Source organism: Ursus maritimus, unplaced genomic scaffold, assembly GCF_017311325.1.
Source record: "Ursus maritimus isolate PB19 unplaced genomic scaffold, ASM1731132v1 scaffold_31, whole genome shotgun sequence".
Classification (NCBI taxonomy): Eukaryota; Metazoa; Chordata; class Mammalia; order Carnivora; family Ursidae; genus Ursus; species Ursus maritimus.
Window position 1 is genome coordinate 22,119,779 of NW_024425675.1, and position 27,903 is coordinate 22,147,681.

At 38.7% G+C, this 27,903-nt stretch overlaps 1 protein-coding gene across 2 annotated transcripts; it reads right to left on the bottom strand.

Annotated features, from left to right (window-relative positions):
- Positions 1–494: 494 nt before the first annotated feature.
- Positions 495–27,634, bottom strand: SEC61A2 (SEC61 translocon subunit alpha 2). 2 transcript variants are annotated; one of them, XM_040645415.1, is made up of 12 exons: positions 27,517–27,634; positions 24,741–24,808; positions 23,595–23,660; positions 18,260–18,338; positions 13,722–13,853; positions 13,489–13,598; positions 8,403–8,556; positions 7,266–7,426; positions 6,746–6,943; positions 4,943–5,134; positions 4,171–4,247; positions 495–1,613 (listed from the first exon to the last, which is right to left on the bottom strand). In XM_040645415.1, the coding sequence occupies exons 1-12, from the start codon at positions 27,521–27,523 to the stop codon at positions 1,427–1,429; spliced, it is 1,431 nt and encodes a 476-aa protein (XP_040501349.1). In that variant the 5' UTR covers positions 27,524–27,634; the 3' UTR covers positions 495–1,426. The 2 variants fall into 2 exon arrangements, with proteins under 2 accessions (XP_040501349.1, XP_040501350.1); XM_040645416.1 differs by lacking the exon at positions 6,746–6,943.
- Positions 27,635–27,903: the final 269 nt, after the last annotated feature.

The window sequence follows — 27,903 nt, forward strand, 5'->3', positions numbered from 1 at the left end:
AAATCACGTATGACAACATTGGATCCCCATTTCTACGGTCACAACGGTCTGAGGCCCTTAGGCGATGTCCTCCAGAGGGCCACTGTTCCTGTCCTGCAGCCTTTGTTTTCTCTGCTTCCCTGTAACTGGTTTTGTGATCCTGGCCTGAATAAGATGTACTTCCTGCACTTACTAAGAAAGTAAACAATGGAAACCCTTACTTCTGAAAAGGATCTTTCAAAAACTGTGATCTGTGGCCAAAAGAGCACACAGATTAAAAAATTATTTATAAAGAAGTATGCTATTTCAGATGGAGGCTGGGATGTTATCGGAGACCGCTACTGTCCTGTTCTTTCCAGTGCTAGTCGCATAACTGAGCACCTTTACGTCGGTCCCTGTTCCTCAGCAGTTTTAGGATTAAACACTACACTGTAACTACGCTTGCCCTCTTGCCACAGACCTCTCCGGGTGGGTTTTGTATGATTTCGATGAACCTATACAAATAATCTTAGAAATCATTTAATATCCGATTTTATTTTTCCAACACAACTGAAACAGTTTTATTAAATAAAGGTTTATTTTCTACTGTTTACACTCATGTTGCTGCTGTAAAGTACAACAACATACACAGATTCCGAGCGTGAATCACTCATTGTTCACCCCCACTGAACTACGGACATTGCTTGAGAATTAGATCTTTGCTTTAGGGATTAAAAAAAAAAAAAGAATTGGGGCATCGTATCTTGAAAGAGTATTCTCAAGTGATGTGTTGGAATTCGAAGGCATAGCCAATACAGTAAAACAGCACTGACTGCTGTCACTGGGAAGAAAGGAATGAGAACCAGGAGGAGTAATCACACGCGCTGTTTCTAGAACCAGCTGGAACTGAAGCTCCATGTTGCCCGTCAGGGCTGAGCGGCAGCTCTGAGAGGGGACAAATCGGGGGAGGGGGACGGAGAGGGAGGGTGGGAACGTGGATACTAGGAGTTAAAAAAGTATAAAAAGTTAATTATATCTAAAATACAGATTAGATATAAATGTTCCAGAACTCATTAAATAAGCTCAAAAATACTGGAAAGTGGCAATTTGAACTACATTTATTTTTAAACAAGTGGGGGGAAGAGTGAGTGTTCTGAATGTTGTGTGCAAAACTGATCCACGTCACCATCTCACCGTCACGAGTGAACAGGGCAAGGCGGGTACATTGGTTTCCAGCATCACAGGCAACACTACAAGTACATTTTTGAACAAATAATGTAAACTTCAGTTTTAAGGCAGCTGGTACTAATGCTGCACACAGGCTTAGCTCGGCGCCCATTTCACAAACGGGACACTGAGCACTTGAAAACAAACTGTGAGGGAAGAAAAGGGGAACCAGCATTATTTGACAAAAACAATGTGTCAAAATTATTCCCTTTCACACACACAAGAAGAAATAGGAGAACATTTAGAAAAACAAAGCACCCATCCCACCGACTTCAGCCTGTTCCTTGACAAAAATTTCAAAATACTGATAAATAATAGTGACCGCAAGCAGGATGCCAGTGCCAGAGCCGATGGCCCCGAGGAAGTCGGCTAACACCGACAGCGCGCCAATGCACAGGCCGCCAAACGCGGCCGCCGTGGGGATGTACCTGCAAGACAGAAGCCTCAGTCAGCCAGCGCGGGGACGCGGGAGGGGACACGGGACGCTGGTGCGGCATCGGCACACACCACCGGCAGGGGGGCCGTCTGCAGGGATGACGTGTGTGTCCCACCCGGTGCCGACGGACTGATGGAGACTTTGTGACTCAGGCAAGGACGTGACCCTGATTTCCAGAAACTGGTCAATAGCCAAGAAAAGCAATATGTGATTTTTATGGCAGAAGGCTGGAATCCTCAACAGACTTAAGTATTAAAATATGTACTACTGTAAATAGGTCGTCTTGAGCTTACTCTCGAAGAGTGAATTCCAAAATGCTAAGTATTGAATTTACGTGACAAGACGTGGATGACCCTCTTTACAGTAATTCAACCTTGGCTGCACGTTAGAACCACCTGAAGAACTCCCAAAAATAATTGAGTCATGTTTAAAATACTCCAGAAAGAAGGGGGAAAAAAGACTGAGGGAGACAGTGGATGAACAGGAATGGCCAGAGGAGGCTAAATACTGAAGCTGGACACAAGCTGGGTACCCGGAGGTTCCTTCTGCCACTCTCTGCAACCCATGCTCTAAATCAATAAACAGGGGCGCCTGGGTGGCTCAGTCGTTAAGTGTCTGCCTTCGGCCCAGGGCATGATCCCAGAGTCCTGGGATCGAGCCCCACATCAGGCTCCTCCGCTGGGAGCCTGCTTCTTCCTCTCCCACTCCCCCTGCTTGTGTTCCTTCTCTCGCTGGCTGCCTCTCTCTCTGTCAAATAAATAAATAAAATCTTTAAAAATAAATAAATAAATAAATAAATAAATAAATAAACAGTTCACATAAAAATACAAGTGCCTTTTCAACTAATGGTTCTGGAACAACTGGATATACACATGCACAAAAAGAAATCTGGACCCCTATCTCACACTAAACAGAAAAAAATTAGCTCAAAGTGGATCGAAGACCTGAATATCAGAGCTGAGACTCCTAATGGCAAGCAAGAATAAATCTTCGTGACCTTGGGTTAGGCAATGGTTTCTTACTAACACTGAGAGCAGCACAAAGCAACCAAGAGAAACTGAACTTCATCAAAATTAATACCTTGTGCATCAAAGGACACCAAGAGAGTGAAAAGAGAACCCAGAGAATGGCAACAAAATACTTATAAATCGTAAACCTGAGAAGAAGCATATCCAAAATACTTTAAGAATCTTACAACTTGGTAACAAAAAGACAACACAACTAAAAATGAGCGAAAGATCTGAAAAGACATTTCTCAAAGAAGATACACACATGAAAAGATGTTCAACGTCATTACTCATCAGGGAAAAGCAAATCAAAACCACAATGAGTTACCACTTCATACCCAACTAAGTGGCTATAATCAAAAAGCAAGAAGCAGTGCACGCGAGGATGTAAACAACTGGAAGCTTCATCCATTGCTGGCGGGAATGCAGACCCGTATGGCCACACTGGAAAACAGTCTGCCAGTTCCTCAATATGTTAAACACAGAGTTACTAGATGACCCAACGGTTCCACTCCTACAGGAATGAAAACATGTCCACACAAAACACGTACAAATACATTCTTAACAGCATTATTCATGACAGTCAAAACCTGGAAACAACCCCAATCTCTATCAACTGATGAATGGATAAACAAATGTGGTATAGTACATCCGTATGATGGAATATTGTTCACAAATACTGCATGAACCCTGAAAACTTTATGCTAAGTGAAAAAAACTCTTCACCAAAGATCACAGGTCATTTATATGAAATGTCCAGAGTAGGCAAACCTGTAGAGATCAAAAGTAAAAAGTTGACTCGGGCGTGGGAGGTGAGATAGGATTGGGGAATAACCAATAGCTGCAAGGTTTCTTTCTGGGTGATGAAAATGATTTTGGTTTGTTTTTTAAGTTTGTGGGGTTTTTTTAAAGTAATCCCTACACTCTATGTTGGGCTCAACTCACGACCCTGAGGTCAACAGTCGCACACTCTTCTGACTGAGCCAGCCAGGCACTCTGGTGACAAAAATGTTTCTTAAATTACACTGTAATGATTACACACTCCGAATATATTAAAAACACAAAACCATATACTTCAAATGAGTGAGTTACATGGTATGTGAATTATAGCTCAATAAAGCTGTTATCAAAAAATAAACTAATGCATGGGATCCACCCCAGACCAAATAAGTCACAATGCCTAGAGGTGAATATCGGTACTTTTTTAAAAGCTCCCAGGTGATTTTATGTGCAGCCAGACGACGAGGACCTCCAATCAAGAGCATTTTAGCACTGGGCTGCTGAGCAGTGAAGGGAACACAATTTTAAAAAATAATTCAGATGTCAATTTTGACAGGGAACAATTTTAGAGAACAATTCAGTATTGTGTTAAATTTTGGTTCTTCTGTGTGAAGTAGAAGAAAAATGCTTCATATTCAACCAGGATAACATCTGACAATAAATTAAAGACTGAAAAACCAAATACATGTGTATGTAGACACACACACACACACACACACACACACACACACATCAAGAATTAAATCTCATGACCTTACTTACCTATTAAGCTCATGAACCATAGAGGTATCTCTGTGGCCCCTCATTACCATTTGCTGTTCTTTAAGCTGCTTAGCTACCTGCCAAGAGAGAAACCACTTTTAAAATCAAACTATAAATATTTCACTGTTTAGTACCTACCAGGTTCTGTGTGAAGTGTTTTCCACACACTAGTAAATCAAATATGAGATCCTTAAGTAGGCACTGTCGTATCATTCCCATCACACCTGAGGCTCAGTGTTGCACACCACCTATTACCCACACATTAAACCAGTGTTTCTCAATCTTTTTTATTTTTCACCTCCCTAAACAGAAATTAAATAGGAAGGAATAAGAATCTCTTGGGTAGGGTTCAGCTTTGGAGGGTCACAAACCATTGTAAAAATCTAAGAATTTTCCCACCTTCCAGAAACCAGTTTTTAACTCTCTAGGGGTGATATTACCTCATTATTAAGAATGTATGACTTAAAAGTTTCAATTATGAAAGTAATTAAGAGTGTTCCAATTAAACACTCTTGAAATTAAAAATGTTTATTTTCTTTTCTTTTCTTAAGATTTTATTTATTTATTTGACAGAGAGAGAGACAGCCAGCGAGAGAGGGAACACAGGCAGGGGGAGTGGGAGAGAAAAAAGCAGGCTCCCAGCGGAGGAGTCTGATGTGGGGCTTGATCCCAGGACTCCGGGATCACACCCTGAGCCGAAGGCAGACGCTTAACGACTGAGCCACCCAGGCGCCCCTAAAAACGTTTATTTTCAAATACAACAAATACTTACATCTTTGGCTGAGGAGCCAGACACCTCTATCCATGTCTTAGAAAAGAATGCACATGATCCCAACATGAAGATGATATAAACAACCACATGGACAGGATCTTCAAATATGGCGCCCATGGACTCAGGAGGGGAAAGATAGTAACAAAGGCCTCCCACCGGGTAAGAACGAGCAGGTCCTCCCCCACTGACATCCTACCGAACAAGAATAAAAAGGACAGATGGTGAACCCAACTGGTCAAGATACATTTTTATGACTTTTCAAAGTCCTCAGAGATTACGACAATGCTTTAAGCTCAAAGCACCTACAGCTAACGATTCTATGTAACTTGAAGATTTACTTTTAATCTAATATCTTCACTCCTTCAAAATTATAGAATGAGCACCTATTATATAAAAGACATTGTGAATATTTTATTAACAGAAAAGTGATCTTCTAAAAACCAACATTATAATACATTTACCAAAAAAATCTTCTTTTCCTAAAGACAGGAATATGATCACATTTAGTCAATCTCTGATTACATTTAGAATCTGAACCTTTCTGCACTATTCAAGAGTATGCAACATATTTTTTCACTTCAAAGTATTCTATGAAGAATACAATCAGTTGAAATATTAACAGATGAATAACAACGCACTGCCTAAACTTTATATGTTTTGTATAAGAAATAGTCCTTTAATAAATATTTATCATAGGATTTTTAGCCAAACATTTAAGAATTTTTATAGTAACAGAACGGAACAGTGTAAATTCTGGGGTATAGGGGGTGGGAAAGCAATTTCTGGCTGCAATGTTTAAAATGTCTGGTTCCTGAATATACACTTCAAAATGATTTCTTTACTGTGCCCCTAAAATCACTAATCCCCAATCAAAAGCACTGTTTATAGACATAATTCAATTTCCCAGTAATTCTCTCATAAAAAGGAACTTAGTTAAGATCACAACACAATCTATATACAACCACTCAATGCGTTTATTGCTATTAAATTATTACAGTAATAATTATGAATGGGTTATTAGCTCGCAAGGGGAGGGACCGCATCCTCCCTCATCACAGGTAATCACGTTTCCGTTACATGAGTGGAGAAAAGAGTACTGTGGATAAAAGGAATCCTATTTCCTTCAACTAACACTCAAGAGTTACTGTCTTATCCTGTTAAACTTAAAAAAACAAAAATAACCTTTACTAGAGGCAGAAAGATGTCACTATAACTTACAACGTAGTAGGTAGCGTATTAAGATAAATGCATAGAATAAGCACCATATTTCAGAAACTGACTATAAAAAAATAACGGTGAAATACAAATTGTACAATTAGGTATTCTGTAAAAGAACAAAAGATCATGGTCTCTTTCAATTCTATACTTTTAAGGGGAAAAAAATACTCCTTGGTCATATGACAGAATTTAAACCAATTAAAATTCGATCCGACAATAACTCACACTTCAGTAACAACGGGCGGGACTGTTTTGGAAGAAGTGTCATCATCCCATGATGACAGGATCTATAAAAGGAAGTCAGAAAGTGCTGGATTCTATTTCTAGTAACTGTTCTCTCTCCAGTCTAGTAATCACATGCCTATCTCTAGCCCAATTAATCACTAGTTTATTGCCACTCAGGCCGTGAAAAATGGGGGTAAAACATCTTTCCAAAAAAATGATAAACTCTGAGACAGGTAAGTGACTCTGAAAATGTTATAGCAACTGCTTCAATTATGGCTCATCTCTTTCAGTTAAAAATATAACCATGAAATGCAAATGACAACAAATATGAACGCTTAGAATAAATAACAAAATACTCACAGCCCACTGTCCTAGTAAATTTACTAAAAAGTTGCCACTAAATCGAACAGACAGCATCTGGGAAATAACATACAGGTTTGACACTAAGGCCGACTGGAGAATAATGGGAATGTTCGAGGTGTAGAAGAGCTTGATGGGATAGCTACTGTACTGTCCTCGATACCGGGCCGACTTGATGGGCAAGTCAACACGAAATCCCTAAAAAATGAAAATGAAGAGGAAGTAAGAGTAACTGCACATCTCAAGCACAGAACACAGACGACAGGCACAACAGTACAGTGGGGAGTGCGACAAGCAACACCAACATTGTTCCTGCCACAGACACACACACAAGCAGAACTCCTGCTTCTGACATTTCGCACCACTAATATTTTCCACCTCAGAGTCGAAAGAATGATTTGCTTGACTAGATTCTGCAACACGGACTTGTTAGATGCTGACATCTCAAATGGCATTCTTTTCTTTAAAAGCAAAATAAAAATTCACATCCCACTGACTTCGGTGAAGAAAGTATACATACCTGAAAATATATAACAACGGCAAACACAAAGACCGTAGCAATGAGGTTCATGAGATTGGGTAGGTTCTGACGATAGAAAGCCTCCCTTAAAGCGCGGACCTTGTCTGTCCTGGTGGCCAGTAAATGAAAGAGCGCTATGACCGCACCCTCAAACTCGGTACCTGATAAGTCAAGAGAGAAATTCACTGCAGACTCTTTCTCCAACACGGTCCCAAAGATCAAACAAATAACCTTGAAACTCCAGTACATGGCAGAAAATGGGGGTCCAAATCATTCATCCATGTTTACTTTATAATACAGCCATGTGTGGAGCTTCTAAAAATATTTACATCATTGAGGCAAATGTGTCTTTTTTAGCACAAATCTCAAGTTTTCTCAAGAGACTATTCTTGATGAAAACAGCTAAAGTAGAATAAACCTAAGCAAATATTTAAGTCATAATGATTTGCCTCTCCTTTACTTTAGGGAAGGGAAAGGAGTATTTTTAGGGAGGGGGGACAGCAGCAGCCAAGCAGAATAAAGATGTCAGAATCAAAGGACCTACATCACTCTACGGAGCTGGCTTTTAAGTTTCTTTTACCAAGAATACTAATAAACCACCACTGCTCTTTTCTTAAGGCTGGGATCAGTTTAGACGGTAACTGTTAGGACTCTTGGATGGCACTTAAATGAGATCAGTGGAGATGGGTAAGGGGAAAGACAGAATGAAGGATTTCAAAATTTAGTTGCTATTACAAAGCCAAGGAGAATAGCAGCAAAAGTATTAGCGCTCCCTGATGATACGATAAATAGTAGTGTTTTCATTTGAAAAATCTTAACCCACTACCTTTTTTCCCCCTGGGAATGCAGAAATCGGTCACACTTCTACAGCAATGGCTTAAGCAAGTAACATTTTAAAAAGCTGTTTGCAACCACTGAAATTTTCAACGAGCAGAGGCTAAAATTTAGGTATTATTCTCTTTGAAGTAATATTTCATAATCCACAAATCTCTGCTGCTTAACTCCTGAGCAATTAGCATCAGTTGTCCCCTGGGACAGCAAACCAGGGTGTTTACAGGCATGTCCTGCTCCGTGACGGGTTACTTTCCAGCACACATCCAGCAAAACTCGTGCAGTTGCAGTCGCTGTGCACTGTACCTCTGCCAGTGTTAATAGTAGTGGGACTAAAGGCCTTCCAGACAATGGTTTCACAGATGTTGGTGGCAATAAAGAGGGAAATACCAGACCCCAAGCCGTAACCCTTCTGTAGCAGCTCATCTAACAGCAGCACAATCAAACCAGCAACAAACAACTGTGGGGAAAGAAATGCAAGTAAGCTGAAGCAAGAATAAACTCAAGAAAGGGGAAGATGAACACCATTGACTCCGTTCAAAGTATGGGCATTTTTAATATTAAAACCTAATTGTTGCAATATCACTGTTATGACTCTCCATCTTTTTAACCCCACTTTAGTCAGAAGTCAGGTCTGCAAATCAGAGGGGTGGAAACATTGTTACATTATAAAGCAGACATTTCAACCTCTAAAGCCTATTTATAAACCATCTGAATAGTCTCCCTTACAATCTTTAAGTAAGGTCTATTGAAAAGCACACTAAAACAAAAATGCTCAAACTTGTTCAATTTAGGACAGCAAGAAACTGAAAACATTCCAAGTAGTTCCAAGGAAGTGAAAAACCAAATGAAATATGGTATAATAACAAGACACAGTTGTATACTGCCACTAAAGGAAAAGTATGCGGATACATTTTTAAGGTGTTATATGTAATACTTTATATATTATATATACAGTTTCCATTGAACAACATAGGCTTGAACTACGCAGGTCCACATATACAGATTTTTTTATACATACACTGTAGTACTATAAATGTGTTTTCTCTTCCTTCTGAGTTTCTTACCAACATGCTCTTTTCTCTAGCTTACTGTATCATATAAATGATGATATATAACATACAAAACATGTGTTAATCAACCATCTATGCTATTGGCAAGGGATCAGGTAAACAGTAAGCTGTTAGTAGTTAAGTTTTGAGGGAGTCGAAAGTTGTATGTGGTTTTCAGCTGCATGGGGGGGAGGTTTAGCACCCCAACTCCTGTGTTGTTCAAGGGTCAACTGTAATATACAGAGAGAATAAGTCAAAAGGAGCAGAAATTAATATGTAAAAGAGACTGTAACAATGTCAAAAATGCACTCCAGGGGCACCTGGGTGGCTCAGTTGTTAGGCGGCTGCCTTCGGCTCAGGGCGTGATCCCAGAGTCCTGGGATCGAGCCCCACATCAGGCTCCTCCGCTGGGAGCCTGCTTCTTCCTCTCCCACTCCCCCCGCCTGTGTTCCCTCTCTCTCTGGCTGTCTCCCTCTCTATCAAATAAATAAATAAAATCTTAAAAAAAAAAAATGCACTCCATACCCACAATGACAAAAAGTGAATGTAAATTTGAAGAGAAGGATTTGCCAGGTTCTTAAGCTCATCCTTTTTTAAAAAATAAAAGCGTTCTAACTTTAATTTATGTGAAATTGAAAATTCTTAATTTTCCTCTTGGAGACATTTCTGTAAAAGCATGTGCCAATTAAAAATAATCCGTAGCCTTGCAAGTGATCTCCATAGTCATGTATTCCCCGCACTGCAGTATCCTAATCAAGAGGGAAAGAAAAGATGCTTCCATGCCTCCAACCTCACGCCTTCCCCGTTTTAAAAACTCCATCCTACGTAAGTGAGGAAACGCCACTTCCACTCCTCCCAGCTCTGAGGCCTCCCACCCTATTACTTACTCAGTTGACCTGACAACCCCCGTTACAAAAGACAGCAAACGAACTACAGTACACCATTTTAAGCATGCTTACCTTCTGCGGTGTGTTTTTTTTCTTAACTGTCATTTCAGTGGTTGTACAGAGCCTAAATTGTCTATTTACAGTCTTTTAGTTTGACTTTCAAAGGACTGGAAAAAGGGTACAATTCTTCAAACTTCTAAGAGTGCTCATGAATCCTTTACTGTTTGAAAACCAAGTTTAACACTTTGACAAGATAAAAGAGAAGTTAGGACTTACTACGGAGATTTTATTTTGACCACAATTATGTAATAAGCAAATAAATGCTCCCAATCAGAAAAACAACCCTGTGCAGGGAAAGACAGCTGTCCATAAACTATCAGCCCACCAGAAAGCAGGATCATGAGCTTCTGATTAAATGACTTGTCCAAAGTCATAAAGTCACTCTGAAATACCTGTTAATTCTCCAAACCTCCTGTTCAGACCAATAACCATCAGGCTACAGAGTGATTCATGTATGTCCTGTGAAAATCAAACTCATATTTTTCTAAGTGGAGAAAGGAATCATAGAGAAGTATAAATGAGTAATGGTTTCTATAATAAAAGATAGTAAAAAGCATGCGAACTATGTTTCTGAGGTGGGGGATGCTGAAAAACCACGAAGTTAGAGCATCTCCTTGACTACAACAGGGACAGAGACCAAATGCCCCCTGCAGGCGCTTGTGGAATGTGCTATACATACACATCTCTAAACTAGGCATAAAATTAACTCTTTACATTTCACCTCCGCTTGTGCACGCACACACACACGCAACTGAACAAAACAATACCTTTCCTACATGCCATGCACACTGATATTTTCTATTCTGTTATTTTAATCAAGACCCACTATTTAGATTTCAAATCTCACTAGTTGAAACACATGATCATGTGAGTGAAACAAGAATAATTAAGGTGAGAAATACCTTACCTAACAGCATGCAGTTTTCAAAATCTATGTTCTAGGTGAAACACACTGATCCAATCATCTCTCTTCAGTGTATCCACACATTTTCAATGTTAGGAATGCCTTAAAAGACACACTACCCACCTACGATCAAACACATTTCTCTATACAGTAACACTGAAAGAATTAACCGCAAGTACTTGTACGCCAGAATTTATGTAAACAGAAGTATATATCCACTTATTTCATTTCTGGAATGTAACTATTCCTTGACTTCTGATACTGGGGGAAAAAAATTAAAATAGCTTAACTCTGTTTTATCTCAAATTCAAATTTGTAACGACTCCACAGAAGTCAGTGCTTTAACCCAAAACTGGTCAGATGAGGTTCTTCAAGAATCCAAAAATATCCCTACTAAAATACTAGAAAAATTGTAGGAGCATAATGTTCTAAGAGCTAGGTGTCAATTCTGAATGTCTTTTAACAATCGGGGTTATTCTGGGGGCGCCTGGGTCGCTCAGTTGGTTGAGTGTCTGCCTTTGGCTCGGGTCATGATCCCGGGGTCCTGGGATCCAGCCCCTGTCAGGCTCCCTGCTTGGTGGGGGTGTGTTTCTCCCTCTCACTCAGCCCCTCCCCCTGCTCGTGCACTCTCTCTCTGTCTCTCCTTCCCTCCTCTCTCTCAAATAAATAAAATCCTTTAAAAAAATAAAAATCGGAGCTATTCTGAACTACAGGTTGTATAAAGCAAAGGCTATAAAGAAACAAAATAAGACAACAATTGATGCATCGCTATCTTCAACAATGCCAAAAGCACACGGCGAGATCATAAGCACTGAAAGACATCCAAGTCAGTTTTCAGAGGGTCCTCTCTCCCAAGCCACTGCAACTCTTCCTCTAATTCTCAAAGGTTATGAATTTGCCAATCAGGTTTTTTTTTAAATGGAGGAATAAGGACAACGTTTATGGGAACTCACTAGGGCTCAGAAACCTACCAAAGACTGATAATGCATTAAAAATTCCTCAGCCGGTCAAAAGACAAAATATTTCCATCTAGTTAGAAGAGCCCCTCCTGTTGTTAATGACATCAATAAATATTTGAACAACCTAATTCTCCTTGTTCTAATCTAATCTCTTTGTTCTAATCATTCACTACATGATCTTATTTTGATTTGCTCCGTATATATGGTTTCTCATTAAAAAAGAATGGTCAACCATGCCAATCTGAAATGGTCATATTTCTCAATGTATATATTAATAAGTTATTTTAGTTTTATTTAAAAATATTTTTCCAAAATTAATGCTTTGACCATTAAAAAAAATGTTCCTAAATGAATCTTATTTCCATAGAGTGAGCAAGAAGAGGCATTTCCAAAATAACCAGGGCTCTAGATGCTGTGCTTAACTTATCAAACTTCTTTTCAAAATGCCACAAATAACTATTACATAACTTAAGTACAATCCATTCTTGGGTAGCTTCTCTACATGATTTTTAAGGACTGTACATTAGAGAAATATCTTCTAGACTTGACACACTTTGAGATACTTAGTACAGGGATAATTATGTTGGCCTTTAAAAGTTCAATTCCAAAGGGTCTATTTTAAAAATCCATGAAATATATGTATACAGCTTCATGTATTTTACTAGCTGTAAGATACTATTTGTAATGCCATTATTTTGTATACCACTAAGAAAAAAATACTGTCAATTAAACTATGACACAATAACTTATCACAAAGAATTTTTATTTCTACTTGTAAGAAAAGCTATTTTAGACCTATTTTAGATTTTATCATCTAGCCTGTTGTGTGCCGTTGCATACACACAGTGAACCAGAACCTTCTGCAGACATTTTAAACAGCAACTAATCTCAAAAACATGTCACACCAACAATGCACATAACCAATCGATGCGATGAACATGTGACTAGCTCTAACCCACTGACACACATATGCAGACAGTGACTACTATCACGACTGCTGCCTGGCTGATAGCAAACGTGGGGCACTACCAGCTCTAAGAGAAAACATCCTGGGGCAACTGGGAGGCTCAGTCACTAAAGTCTCTGACTTCAGCTCAGGTCATGATACCAGGGTCCTGGAATCAAGCCCTGCATCGAGCTCTCTGCTCAGCAGGGAATCTGCTTCTCCCTCTCCCTTGCCCTTCCCGGTGTTCCTGCTTTCTCTCACCCTCAAATAAATAAAAATCTTAAAAAAAAAAAAAAAAAAGTCCTGATTTCAGAGACATCAAAAAGTAAAAAATGTGCATCTAAGAATCAGTGAAATACAGTCGATCCATAATGCCTTGTACTATGCAGCTATGAGGCTATTAAAATAAATTTTAACATTTTATATCAACACAATTTATACATGTCACTTCAATAATCAAAATCTTATAATTAAATAATTCAAAAGTAAGAAAATTAATGCATCAACCATTTAAAGAACTGTTAGAAAAGAAAAAAGGGATCAAATTGTTTTGTTATCTGCAGATGAAAAATTGGATTTCTTACCTGAATAATGATAAGGAGACAGATGCCAGCACCCATTTCAGCGGGATCCCCATACATGCCCGTCATGACATACACAATGGCTTGCCCAATGGTAATGATCATACCAAATACTGACAAAAATTGGGGGAAAAGGAGTACATGCTTACAACCAAAGACGAAAAAGACTAGAAAAATATCTTTACCACAAAATTCTCAAATTTGGAAAAGACTCTTTAACTGTATTAATAGCTCACATTTCTGGGCTCCATTGAATAGAGCTCTGTCTTTGGGTGTGTCTCCAACTTCAATGATTTTGGCTCCAGCTAACAACTGCATAATCAAACCAGATGTTACAATTGGGGAGATACCCAATTCCATTAAAGTTCCTGTAAAGGAGAAGGAAAAAAGTAAAGAATCTTTACTATACCCAATGCAGATTAGTTTACAAGTGTGGCAATCCTTATTCATGTCTATTAAAACACATGCTCAAATGTTAACAGGCAGATTTTCATTCTTTAAACACTGATTTATTAACACATGTATTTACTTCATTTATTAACACAATCTTGCAACAATTCACTGAAACAAAATTACTATCCCCCAAAAAAGGTAAATTTCTGTAAATTCTGAACTTAAAATGTTAAAGAAATCCTTTGAAAGAAATCTTCCAAAATTTCTGTCCAAATCATTATTCTTAAAACTTAAACTGAACATTTTGTTTTAATGCAAAATAAGAAATACATACCAAGCCTGAGAATTAAATACCAAGTTAATAAAAAATGACATTTAAGATTATTAGTGCCTCTTCTAGTTCAAATTCTAAAATTACATAGGGAGTCATCTAAATCAATGTTGTAGAACATTTAGTGGCATGAAAAACGTTCATGACATAGTGGATAGCAAAATGAAAAATTTGGAAAATAGTATTACAGTTCGATTTCAGTTAATACTTAGGTGGAAAATAGTTTCCTGATATTTTAGCCTGGTTGTCAAGATATGGTTATTTTTACCCAGTGAGATTATTTTCTTCTTTTCTCTTCTTATTTTTTAAGTTTTCTTTACAGAAAACACATATTGTACTTAGAGTGAAAAATAAGAAATCCAAATATGCCAAGTGTACAAGTTAACATGTAAAACGAATAATTCTACATCATCAAGAAGATGTTTTCACTGGTCATTCTGTCTTAAATCCTGGCTTTTATAAATGTTGAGAAGGTGCCTTTAATATGAGAAAAGATTCCAGGGCGCCTGGGTGGCACAGTGGTTAAGCGTCTGCCTTCGGCTCAGGGCGTCATCCCGGCGTTATGGGATCGAGCCCCACATCAGGCTCCTCCGCTATGAGCCTGCTTCTTCCTCTCCCACTCCCCCTGCTTGTGTTCCCTCTCTCGCTGGCTGTCTCTATCTCTGTCGAAGAAATAAATAAAATCTTTAAAAATAAATAAATAAATAAATAAATAAATAAATAAATAAAATATGAGAAAAGATTCCATCCTAGGAGGATTCTTGATGTCTCCTCAAATACTTCAACAGTAAAAGTTAACATTTCTTATTGTTAAAACCAGTAGGTAGAGAAGTAGGTAGGAAGGTAAACATTTTTTTAAAAGTAAAATCCCAAAAATTTGTAACTGTCACATGAATCTAGTCTGAGAATAAATACAGTCAAGTTTTGATGACAATTTCATATAGGAAATATGGCACCTCAAATCAGTAGGAAAAGGACAAACGGACCTTACGAAATGACTGGCCATTTATAAAAAATCACGCCTGCATTTCTTACCTCATGACTTACAACAAAATAAATGCCTGATGTATAGAAAATTTAACCATAAGAGAAAAACGACAAAAGTACTTTCTTGGAAAAGAAAAGGCCTTTCTAAGCATGATCAAAAAACCTAGAACCCACAATGAAAAAGATAGATGCTATGGTTAGATACAACTATGAAAATTCCATGTGGTAAAACACTGCATAAAATTTTTTTTAAAAAGGCAGCATTAAAGTTAAAAGAAAAATACGTGAACACAAATGACAGAGCTCATATCTCCAATATGCGAAGAGTTCTTACAAATCGATTAAAAATGAACAAACCAATAGGAAAAAAATTTAAAAAGGAAAAAGAGATAACATAGTATGGCTGCTCCCAATGATACTCTTTCTCAGGAAATACTGACAGTACAGGAGGGGACGCCCACACCCGAATCTGAACTATGTAACCCTGAAACTCTAACCAAAGCTGACTGAGCCCAGTGTAAATTCTGTAGTTTGGAATTCTGAGCTAAGAACCAAAGAACCCAGGAATTTGGGGAGCTAAAGCCCAAAGAAAAGGTTCCCAATCCCTGCTGCCGATCTAAAGCTACCCTGGTTTTCTCTTCCAGCCCAGGCTTAGTTGTTCCACCTCCCCTATGGAGTCCAAAAAATAACCAGTATCTTTCTAGCAAGTTCCATTTTTGTGTTTAAACTGGTCAGTAATTTTCTATTACTTAAAACAAGTCCACTCAGAAAAAATTCAAATATTCAATAAAAATATAAGACAATGTTCAAGCTCGCCTATATATAAAGAAATACAAATTAAATAACAGATATCAATTTTTACCCGTCCAACTTCCAAAGACTAAAGGACTAATAATATAATATCCACTTTTGGAAGAAAGATGTCATTCTCATATAGAACTGCTAAGTGTATAAAATAATACAAATCTTTTGGAAGATAATTTAGCATTATCTATCAAAAATTTAGGTGTATATATCTTGCACAGTTAAACTTCTAGAAATTAATTCTATTAAAAAATGACAAGAGATAGCATACAGTATAGCATTCATGGTAGCACTGGTTATAATGATATAAAATTGGGGGAAAAAACCAAATGTGTGGAAGAAGAGGACCCTAATGGCCTGGAACCACACTTGCAGTACCCTCCTCACTTTGTCTCTAAGCCCTTTATGATCTGGCTCTTGGACTCATCTGTAACAGCGCGTCCCACCTCATTATTTCTTTTCTTATCTTCTTCTAGCCATACTGACTCCTCATCCTTTCCTGAACACATTAAGCACATTCCCATCTCAGGGCCTGGGCACGTGCTCTTCCCTACAACGTTCCTCCCCCAGATCATCACATGGCCTTCTCTCTCGTGTCCTGCAGGTCTCTGCTCAAATGTCCCTCCCCTCGCCCAAAACGTACTCACGAGAGGATACCTCCCCAAATAGAATAATAGAAACTCCACAACAACAGGGACGCTGTCTTGATCGCTGCTTTCATCTCGGCGCCTAGCACAAAGCTTGCCACACAGTAAGAACGCAAAAAATATCTGAATGACTAAATAATTCGTGGCATATCCATATAACGGAACAGCATACAGCCATTAAATGAAACAACTCATCCAAGAAACTGAGTAAACACACTAAGTAGCAGAACAGGTACATAGTTTATCTTATTTTTTAGTTTAAAAAAACAAGCACAGTTGACCCTTGAACAATGGAGGGGTTAGAGACACTGACCCCCTATGCAGTCAAAAATCCACGTATAACTTTTGACTCTCCCAAACCAAAAACTTAACTACTAATAGCCTACTGGTGACTGGAAGCCTTACCAATAACGTCAACAGTCAATTAACACATATTTTGTATGCTCTGTAAGTATCATACACTATATTCTCGTAATTAAGTAAGCTAGAAAAGAAAATGTTATGAAAAATGTCCTAGGAAGAGAAAATACATTTACAGCACTGCACTGTATTTATTAAAAAAAAAAAAAAAAATCCACATATAAGTGGACCCCACACAGTTCAAACCCATGTGGTTCAAGAGTCAACTAAATATAAATTTATCTATGTGAATGCATATGCAGAGAAAAGGTCTGCATAGATATTCAACAACCTATTATCTTCCTGGGACTTACCCTTGAGATGCAAGACTTTCATTTGCAGCTTTATATAAAACTACATACAAATTTTGGTGCATTTTTTAATGATTAACCAATATTTCTATTTTAATCTAAAAAAATTACCAACAAAACCCCTCCTGATCCAGTCCCTAGCTATCTCTTTAGCCACTGCCTTACGCACATGGGCTTTTGGCTCAGCCTTCCCTCTCCCACCGGCCCAGATACAGAAATCCAATTCCAGTGCTATTCCAGTATCGTCTCCTCCGACACTACAGATCAGGGTCCTTCAGGGCCAGGCAAAACCCAAGGACACACTTTAGAGGGTCCAGGAAGCTCCAAAGCTTTTATGCAAAATCTGTGCATGTGAATATGTATGAATTTTTCCAAAATCTGTGCGTGTGAGTGTGTATGAATTTTTCTTGGGAGAGTATACATAAATTTAATTAGAGTTATATTCAACTAATGAATCACTGAACATTATATCAAAAACTAATGATGTACTATACCTTGGCTAATTGAATTTCAATAAAATAAATAAATAAACAAATAAATAAATAAATAAAGTAATACTGTACACAAAAAATTTTAATTAGAGTCTCAAAAAAAATATGACCCATAAAAGGATGAAGGATGAAAGCTCCAGACAGTGCTATCACTCCGCTCTCTGTTGGACATCTACACTCTGTACATATTTCTATTATTACAAGACATACAGAGTTTTGTAAGTATTTACGTGTTGGTCTCTTCTCCTAGGCAACGGGTTTCTTTTACCATATGCTCCCCACCCCTGTAGACATCAAAATAGTTGTTTCCACATTTTCTCATCTATTTGATGTCAGTATTAATGCCTAGTATGGAGGCAAAAAAAGAAAAGAAAAGAGAAAAGAAAGGAAAAGAAAAGAAGAAGTACATACCTCTGTTGGATGCAAGAATAACTCTCATCCAGTAGAAAGGATCTGCAGAATCTGATGACATGATTCCAAATAGTGGTATCTATAATATTACATAAAACAATTTCTGAAAATGCATTATATAAATTAAGTTGGAACTTAATTCATACTTCAATTACTTATTATTTGTAATACTTAAAAGAAAAAAAACCCACTACTTCTCATGTTCTCTAATAAAACAAGTGTACCCTAAAGGGAAAGTTTTTTAACAAAAATAAAAACAATAGGAATCACTACTTATGCAAATCCACTGTGAACATACCTATCAGGATGAAGATCGGTTACACAGCAATGTGACTATACTTAACACTACTGAACTGTGTGCTTAAAAACGGCTAAGATGGTAAATTTTATGTTATTTTTTTTACAATTAAAAAAATACCCCATCAGTAAATTATAGGATATATCCACCCAGTCATAGAATAATTTTGCTAAGCTATGGGTACTAATGACAGCCACAGTCACATTCTAAATGTGAGACTGAAGACTATATATATATATACACACACACATATATATTTATATAAATATTATGCAGCCACTGAACAGAAGCTTAAAGAAGCTTGTAATAGCATAAAGAAGTGCTTATGCTGTAATACCAAGTATGACACTGTGGTTCTCAACCTGGGGCAATTCTGCCCCCCACAGGGGACATCTGGCAATACCCAAAGACATTTTTGGTTGTCACAACTCAAAGGGAAATGCTACTGGCATCTAGTGGGTAGAGGTCAGGGATGCTGTCGAACATCCTACAATGACCCCACAACAAAGAATAATCGGCCTGAAATTCAGTGCCATTGTTGAGAAACCCTGGTATAAAAAGAAAGATACCAAATTGCATAAATGAAAGTTTATAAATTAAATACTGTAAAAATATGTATAAAAAAATAAAACTAAGTGTAAATATTTCAAATCCTGAAGAGTAATTATCTGTAGGTGGTAGGATTATGGCTGACTTTTACTTTATTCTTCTCAGCATTTATCAAATTTTCTATAATGAGTGCATATTACTTTTTCATTAGAAAAAAAAAAAAAAAACTCTTCACTTCAGAATGTTTCCTATTATATGTCCGACGTTCAGGACACAGCACCTGGTCATACCCCTCCCCTCACCATGTGGGGATCAGACACAAAAAAAAATACATTTCCAATTTCAAAAACCTTCTTTATAAAAAGCTGTTTTTTTTTTTTTTAAAGTCTCAAAAGATGCTGCCAACGATTCTGAACAAACCATCTGGTCAACCTCACCCTTTCAGGACATCTGGATTTATTAGCTGGGTAGCAAAACTGATGAAGCAAGAAGCATGGATATTTTATGTACCCTAACGCTGCAGACACTCTTCAGCTAATGTGAGAGACAGGGAGGAAGGAAGTTATTGTATAAAAACCAATTAACACTACAGGACAGTCCACATCACAATATTCCCTAAGTGGGAGAGAGGTCAATCGGTCAAATTACTTTGCTTAATTGCACCTGATAGAGATGGCCATTACCTCCACAATTAGATGATTTGTGGGACAATGAACAAGAAAAAGTCAGCCAACTTCCCCTAAGTAATGGCATTCCCTCCTTTCCTGTAGTCAACAGGATTATTAAACTCGGTGTCTGATTTTATTCCTCTCAGTAAAATCCATACCATGGGTTTACGTACAACAATAGCTGAGCAGCAACTCCCCAATGTGTAAGAAAACACACTTTTTTAAACATGTAAAATAGTAGAAGCTAACAAGAGTGAAAAAAGCTAAGGAAAAAAGGGGTGCCTGGATAACTCAGTCGGTTGAGCATCCGACTCTGATCTCAGCTCAGGTCTTGAGATCAACTCAGGGTCATGAAATCAAGCCCACATTGGGTTCCATGCTGGATATGGAGCCTACTTGGGGGGGGCGGGAGGGAACCTAAGGAAAAAGAAAAAAAAAAATCCATTAAGCAGCCAAAGAAGAAAAGGGATCATGAACTTGAAGCACTGGTGAACATAGGGGCGAGAAAACTGCAGACAAGTGAGAAGTAGAGAGCCCAGCACGAAGCTGTTCCAACCGCCACAATGGAAGGCAACGCAATCCTCAAATTCACAACATTCCAAACCTGGAGAAGAGCCTTATCTTTTTACCTCCTTTGGTTAGAAGGGACTAGACACAGCAGCTGGGAAGAAACAGATGAGAGAAGAGAGCAATGGGGCTCTCTTCTGGTGACAGTTACAGGGGCCACCGTGAGTTGGGAATGAGGGAATGATCAGAGGTCAAGAATGGAACAGCCCTCCTCAGTCACCTGGTGAGAACCACCTCGGGAGAAGAGCCCAGGTAGCAATTACTGCACTTACCACAGCTTATCTCACCTCCCACCATTCCCTCAAACTAAAGAAAAGTGGGTGAAACAGGAGACCCCAAACCCTTTAACTGTGGCTGGGAGGGGAAAATGAACCTGTCTGAGATTCAGTGGAAAGAGAATCAAGAAACCACCAGCACTGGGCAGAACTGCCTAAACATGAGAAAGACATAAAACACAGCTTAGCAACTACGCTACTATACTGAAGGAAAAAAATAATAAAGTAACATAAAATATGTAAATTAATTTATTGCATGAAACAGTCATGAGAAATACCACACTTTCTGAGCATCACAATTTCTATGGTTCTTGGGTTCTAGCAGCCAAGCTTAAAATATTTACTACCTAGCCCTTCACAGAACAATGTTTGCTGACACTTGGATTCGAAGATTCAATATTGTCAAGAAGGTAATTTTCTCTGAATTTATCTATAAATTCAAAGCAATACAAATCATAATCTAGCAAGCTTTCTTATAGAAACTGACAAGCTGATTCTAAAATCTATACAGAAATATGAAGAACTTAGAATAACCAAAAAACATTTTGAAAAAGAAAAACAAAAAAGACTTTTACAACCTGATTACAGGACTTAATATAAAGCTATGGTAATCAAACAGTGTGACCATAACGATGGAATAAAAATGAATGGAACAGAACAGAGGACAAAAATATATTCACGCTTATACAGTTAATTGGTTTTCAACAAAGATGCTGAGGTAATTCAATGGAGAAAGGATAGCCTTTTCAACAACCGGCAATCCAAACAGAAAAAAATGAACCTCAACCTTACTTAGGCCATACACAAAAATTAACTTGGAATAGACCACAGACCAAAACATACAAGCTAAGACTATAAAATATTTAGAAGAACACAGGAGAAAATCTTCACAACCTTAGAAGACAGGAAATCAAAACCATGAACTATCAAAGAAAAAAGACACATTGAACTTCAAAATGAAGGATTTTTGCTCTTTGCAAGATATTAAGAAAATGAAAAGGCAAGCCATAGACTAGGAAAACATATTCACAGTACATATATCTGACAAAGGACCTGTATCCAGAAAATATTTTAAAATGCATATAATTCAGGGCGCCTGGGTGGCTCAGTTGGTTAAGCATCTGCCTTTGGCTCAGGTCGTGATCCCAGGGTTCTGGGATCAAGCCCCACATCGGGCTCCAGGCTCGGCAGGGTGTCTGCTTCTCCCTCTCCCTCTGTTCCTCCTTCCTGTGCATGCGTGCACTCTCTCTCAAATAAATAAATTTTTAAAAATCTTTTTAAAAATGCATATAACTCGAGACGATAATATAATTTTTTAATGGGCAAAAGCTGTGAAAAAGACACTTCACGGATGATAAACAAATGTCCCATAAGTACATGAAAAAATTGCTCAATATCATTTACCAGGGAAATGCAAATTAAAACCACACCCATTAGAATGACTAATCCTAAAATGCTCAACAATACTAAGAGCAGGCAAAGATGGGGAGTAACTGGAATTCCTATACATGACTGGTGAAAATATAGAACAGCACAACCACTTAGAAAAAAGTTGGACAATTTCTTATAAAGCTGAACCTATAACTTCCATACAACCCAGCAATTCTACTCCTAGGTATTCACCCAAGAGAAATGAAAACAAATATTCACAGAAAGTCTCGCCCAGGAATATTCTCAGCAACTTTATTAGAACCAAAATCTGGAAACAACCCAAATGTCCAACAAAAAGTGAAGAGATGAACAAATGGTGTATAGTCATCCATCCTCGGAAATAAGAAGGGATGAATTACTGCTCTACCGAACACATGGATGAATCTCAGAGTGTGAGACAAAGCCAGACGCTAAGGAATGACACTGGATGATTCCACCTAGATGAAATTCTAAAAAAACAAACCAAATTATAGGAACAGAAAGCAGATCAGTGCTTGCCTGACACGGGGGGTGAGGTGGAGACTAAGAGATTCCACAGAACTTTCTGGAGTGACAGAATGTTCTGTATCCACTGAGGTAGTAGGTATGTGGGTGTATACATTTGTCAAAACTCTTCAAAATGTACACTTAAAAAATAAGTGTATTTTACCATACATAAATTATAACTTCATAAATCTGATTTTTTTTATGGAGGGGATGGAAATTTCTAAGATGTTAAAAGTTGGTGGTAAAAATATGGATGATGATTCTTTTTTTCCCTCTACTTTTCCGTATTTAAAAAAAGTTCTCTTTCCCTGACCACCCAAAACAATTTTGAACTAAGTACAGTAATAAAATATCTTAGTGGCCAAATTATTTCACTCTTCAAAAAAATACATTTCACTTTTCCCCAGACTATGGACTTAATCTGCTCTACTGCCTCCTAATATAATTTTTTTATACTTCCTTATATGTATTTCAATAGCTCTTCAAAATCCTCAAAAAACTTGCACCTAAATCATCTAGTTTAATTCTCACAACAATCCTGTGACAGGGACAGGTACATTTTCTTCTCATTTTGTGAACTTAATCTCTGCAAAATATTAATAAAAAGCATCACGGAATTTTATCAATTTATAAATACAGTATATCACTGGGGTTCTAGAATTTGACTTTTTGGGATTCTTAAATTAATACATGCTATTTACAACATGACTAAACGCCAACAAAACAGAAAAAAAAATATTTGCAATGTATATGTCGAAGGTTTAACACTTTTATATATAAAAATCTGTCTTAATACAAAAAAACTCAAGAAAAAAATGGGTAAAGATCATTAACTACAAACTAAGAGAAAAAAAGAAAAAAATGTTTCAAACCCACTAATAAAAAAAACCACACACACAATAGGACAAGATAACCATTTTCGCCATCAACTCAGATTAAAAATAACAATGCTCAAAATAATTTAGGATAATTATTATTTTAACTAAAATAAATTTCTCGAATTGTAACCAATCAAAACCCTCCAACGGCATTGACATTTAATTAATATTTTGGTTACATACCTGACAACATACTAAGAAAATGAAGAGAGTTATGGCAGTCCATAGTACCTTCTCTCTGAACTGGATCTACAACAAAATAAGGATGATCAATCAAAACCAAGAAATAGCAAATACGAAACAAAATTCCACATTAAAGCATACCATTCTGTATCATGACAGCTCCTATTATTTACTATTAAGACACTCTCACCTAGTTAGTATCATCTAAAGCAAACAGCTCAGTTTTTCAAACATAACCTTCTTTACTTTTCCAAGAATTAAGTAAATTAAATACAGGCAGGCCTCATCACACTGTACTATGTTAACTGAAACCAAAAAGGATGAAAAGCAAGACACAGATCCAATATGCATGCATTTCAGTTAACCCAGCATTGTGCAAAGTGGGGACTGCCCATGATAACATTATATGAATATTTCATGGAATATCAAAAGCTAGAGCTTCTTGGGATGTCTAACATGTAACTGAAACAACTATTTTTAAAACCTCAAAGAAATTTAAAAAAAAATACACTTCTAAATAAAACAGTAAGTTTAACAACAGTTTTACTTATCTCTTTTCTACACACCTATTCCTGTTAGTTTTGTGAGATATCAAAAGCACACTGGAAGAGGACTGTCAGGGAATTGGCCGGTTTGGAATTAACGATATTTCTGAATTTAAATACCTGAGCTCTGAAAGTGCACAATGATTGAAGAATAATTTGATGCAGTCATATTATTTTCTGAATGCATTTCTGTGATTTTTCTGTGTATTGAATGATCAAGAAATGGGAGGTATATACGTGTTCAATTGTAATTCCTTTATGGAAAACAGCTGTATGCATCAACAGTGACCCAGCAGACTGTGTCATTCATAGTGCAGTGGGTCACTAGAGACAGAGGAGAATATCCTATCTCAAACATAGGCCAAAGAAACACTTGGTTTGGAAATGTCCCAACTTAAAGAACAGTCATTTTTAAAATCAGAAGATAAACTTTCCAAACTGGTTTAAACTAGTTTCACTTACTTTGTGCCTCTTGCAAGGAGCAGCAGGTACTATTTCTCCAAATACGACAGAGAAGGGTTGGGGGCAGTAAATCAATCTTGCTAGTTCGGTAGAATAAGTTATTTAGCTACCCTCTGTATTACCAAAATGTTATACTTACTTTCCTTTCAGGTTTCTGAATTTCTGGTAGAACTGCACAGAAAGGCTTGATAACTTCTAAAAATTTGACTGTCAAAAAAAGAAGAACGTCTCTGTTACAAAGTTTTTAAAAAGAGACGTACATTTTTACAGAAACAAATACAAACATTCTCTAACTTTTAATGACAATTCATCCCATTCCTACCTCCAAAAATAGTAACGGTGGTCCTCATTTCAAATATATTGGGGAAGAAAAATAATCAAGGGACAAAAGAATCCAAAAGGTTTAAGGGTTTAGTTGGTAGAAGCAAATACAAATATTCTTCCACCATGATTTTGCTTCCTCATGCTTGCATCCAGCCCTTTTATAGATACAGAAAAGGAATAATTCCATGAACATCACTACATAAAAAAAAAAGCAAATGCAGTCTACTACTACGTTACCTACACGACAATGCACTATAGAAGAAAGTAAGCCGTATCAGATAAGAAATACAAGAGGGCCTATGATCCAGCCATTGCACTACTGGGTATTTACCCCAAAGATACAGACATAGTGAAGAGAAGGGCCATATGCACCCCAATGTTCATAGCAGCAATGTCCACAATAGCTAAATTGTGGAAGGAGCCGAGATGCCCTTCAACAGATGACTGGATTAAGAAGTTGTGGTCCATATATACAATGGAATATTACTCAGCTATCAGAAAGAACGAGTTCTCAACATTTGCTACAACATGGACGGCACTGGAGGAGATAATGCTAAGTGAAATAAGTCAAGCAGAGAAAGACAACTATCATATGATTTCTCTCATCTATGGAACATAAGAACTAGGATGATCGGTAGGGGAAGAAAGGGATAAAGAAAGGGGGGGTAATCAGAAGGGGGAATGAAACATGAGAGACTATGGACTATGAGAAACAAACTGAGGACTTCAGAGGGGAGGGGGGTGGGGGAATGGGATAGACCGGTGATGGGTAGTAAGGAGGGCACGTATTGCATGGTGCACTGGGTGTTATACACAACTAATGAATCATCGAGCCTTACATCGGAAACCGGGGATATACTGTATTGTGACTAACATAATAAAAAATCATTAAAAAAAAAAAAAAAGAAATACAAGAGGGAAGTACAACAGCCAATGGGCTGAAACTGCGAACTGACTTTAGACTGAACGATGATGAAATGCATAAGTGAGAAAGATCATGGAATCACCTTTACTATATAGAGAGCTTTTTTTTTTTTTTTTAAGTATACAATCTCTGCTTCATTTCTCTTAAGTCAACATTCATTGCTTGGTTGCTCTCCCACATAATGATCTCAAAGTACTTGCGTATGTACAATAATCAGCCCAGAAAATGACCATGACATTTCATGAGAAAGTACTGCTTTCCCAAATAACTCACTATATATCAAAGTAAGACAACCAAGGTTCTTTAAGGATAGACACTATATTCTGGCATAGCTTAAGTCAATTCCTGCCAAAGAACTGGAGAATGAAGATGATATTCTCTCAGTCTTTGCCAGCGCCTGTAATGTGCAGAAACACAAGAAAGCACAAGCAGCTATTAGTTATGATCACCTTCCCCTGCGGATGCTGGATTCTGTATACTAACATCACGGAATTGTTTTAAAACTGACCTGAGTAATTATGCTTTCATAGTTAGCCAAAAGCTGACTATACAATCTTCTCGTGAAACCTCTCAAAATGATGGCAGTCACTGATGTTTGACAGAAGAATTCAGAAATTCCCATAGGCAGATATTCATTGCCCAAGTACCATTTTGGACTATTTGGAAAGTAAACCTGAATTAGCGCAGCATTCTTCTCTAATGCAACACAAATATCAACCACATCAGGAAACTCCCTAAACTCCTTTATCCGTTTTCCATCCCACCTCAATCCAAATCACCCTCCCAGATTTCTTGGCATTTTACGACCATCGGTGTTGGAGAGTTCATGTTCAAGCAATGCTTCTGTCAGCCACTTGTCTATTCTTGTGTTGCAGAATGTCACCGATTATACTGTAAATTCAAGGTCAGGGGTCTCCTCTACTTCCTTTCTAAATGTCCACTAGTTGGCCAATGGGTGCACCGCTCAGGTTTGCACTTAACCATTCATCCGACAAACATCTGAACAGCTATGTTTTAAGTATATACGTGAATGCATGTAGCGTTGAGTGTTCAGGAGATGGCCCTTAAAGATCCCCATATTTCAAGGCCTTGTCCCTAAGGCTTTATACAACCTTACAGTGAGTTTCCAGTCAACGCTACAAAATAACTGAAATGAAAAATTTTAGGGAAATGAAAAATTTTAGGGAAAACGCTATGCTGCCAATCGCACTTCTTTCCTCCCCTAAAATACATGCCATGCATCACTTTTTATCGAACAAGTCAGAGAGCTTTATTCATCACAACTAACATGCCAAGGAAGGGTGACTTGGGAATAAAAATATGAGGTTCCTAAGCTCCTGAAAAATTAGAAGTGGTCCAGGTTTCGCTCGGTTCCCTAACTCCCCGCCCCCAAAACCAATGGCTTCCCCTCGCCGTCCTTCGCTCCTCGCCACCTAGCGAGCGCAAACCCCGGGCCTCGGAGCCCGGGTCCCCGCAGCCGGCCCGGGCAAGGCCGCACCGCTGGAGGAGCCCCGGCGGAGGCCCCCGGCCCGCGTCCTCCGCAGCAACCCGACGCGGCCCGCGCCTCTCCGACCCCGGGTTGGGCGACCCCGGGCGGGCGCCTGCCCCACCGCCCGCAGCCCGTCGGGGCCCGCAGCCCAGCGAGAGCCGCGCCGCCAATACTCACTGCCCATGGCGGCGGCTGGGGCGGCCCGGCGGGGCACGACGGCCTCGGCGCTGCCTTCGCTCGGGTCCCGCTGCTCGGGTCTCGCCGCCCGCTCCAGACGCGCTCCTGGCCGGCCCCGCGCAGGCTCCGCCCCGAGCCACGTGACCCGCGTGCCCGCCCAGCCCGGCCCCGCCTCCCGACGAGGCCCCGGCCGTTGGCAGCCGGCGCGGCGGACGTCCGCGCGTTGCCATGGTCACCGCCGGCGCTCCTGTGGGCGTGCTCCAGCTCCGCTGCGGAGTTCGGGAGCCTCGGCGAGACCGCGGCGGCCGGGCCTTTTCGTGCTTGAGCTCCTCTCCGACCTCCCTGTCGAGCAATGCCGGTTTCCTCGACCTCCTGACCCGGCCCAGG

What these genes read in the sequence shown, in the direction of transcription:
- SEC61A2 (XM_040645415.1), bottom strand. An exon ending in ATTCAATGGAGCCCAGAAAT is followed by an intron (nt 13,599 to 13,721) that starts GTGAGCTATTAA and finishes AATTTTTGTCAG; the next exon opens with TATTTGGTATGATCATTACC. An exon ending in GTCTCCTTATCATTATTCAG is followed by an intron (nt 8,557 to 13,488) that starts GTAAGAAATCCA and finishes CTTTCCCCACAG; the next exon opens with TTGTTTGTTGCTGGTTTGAT.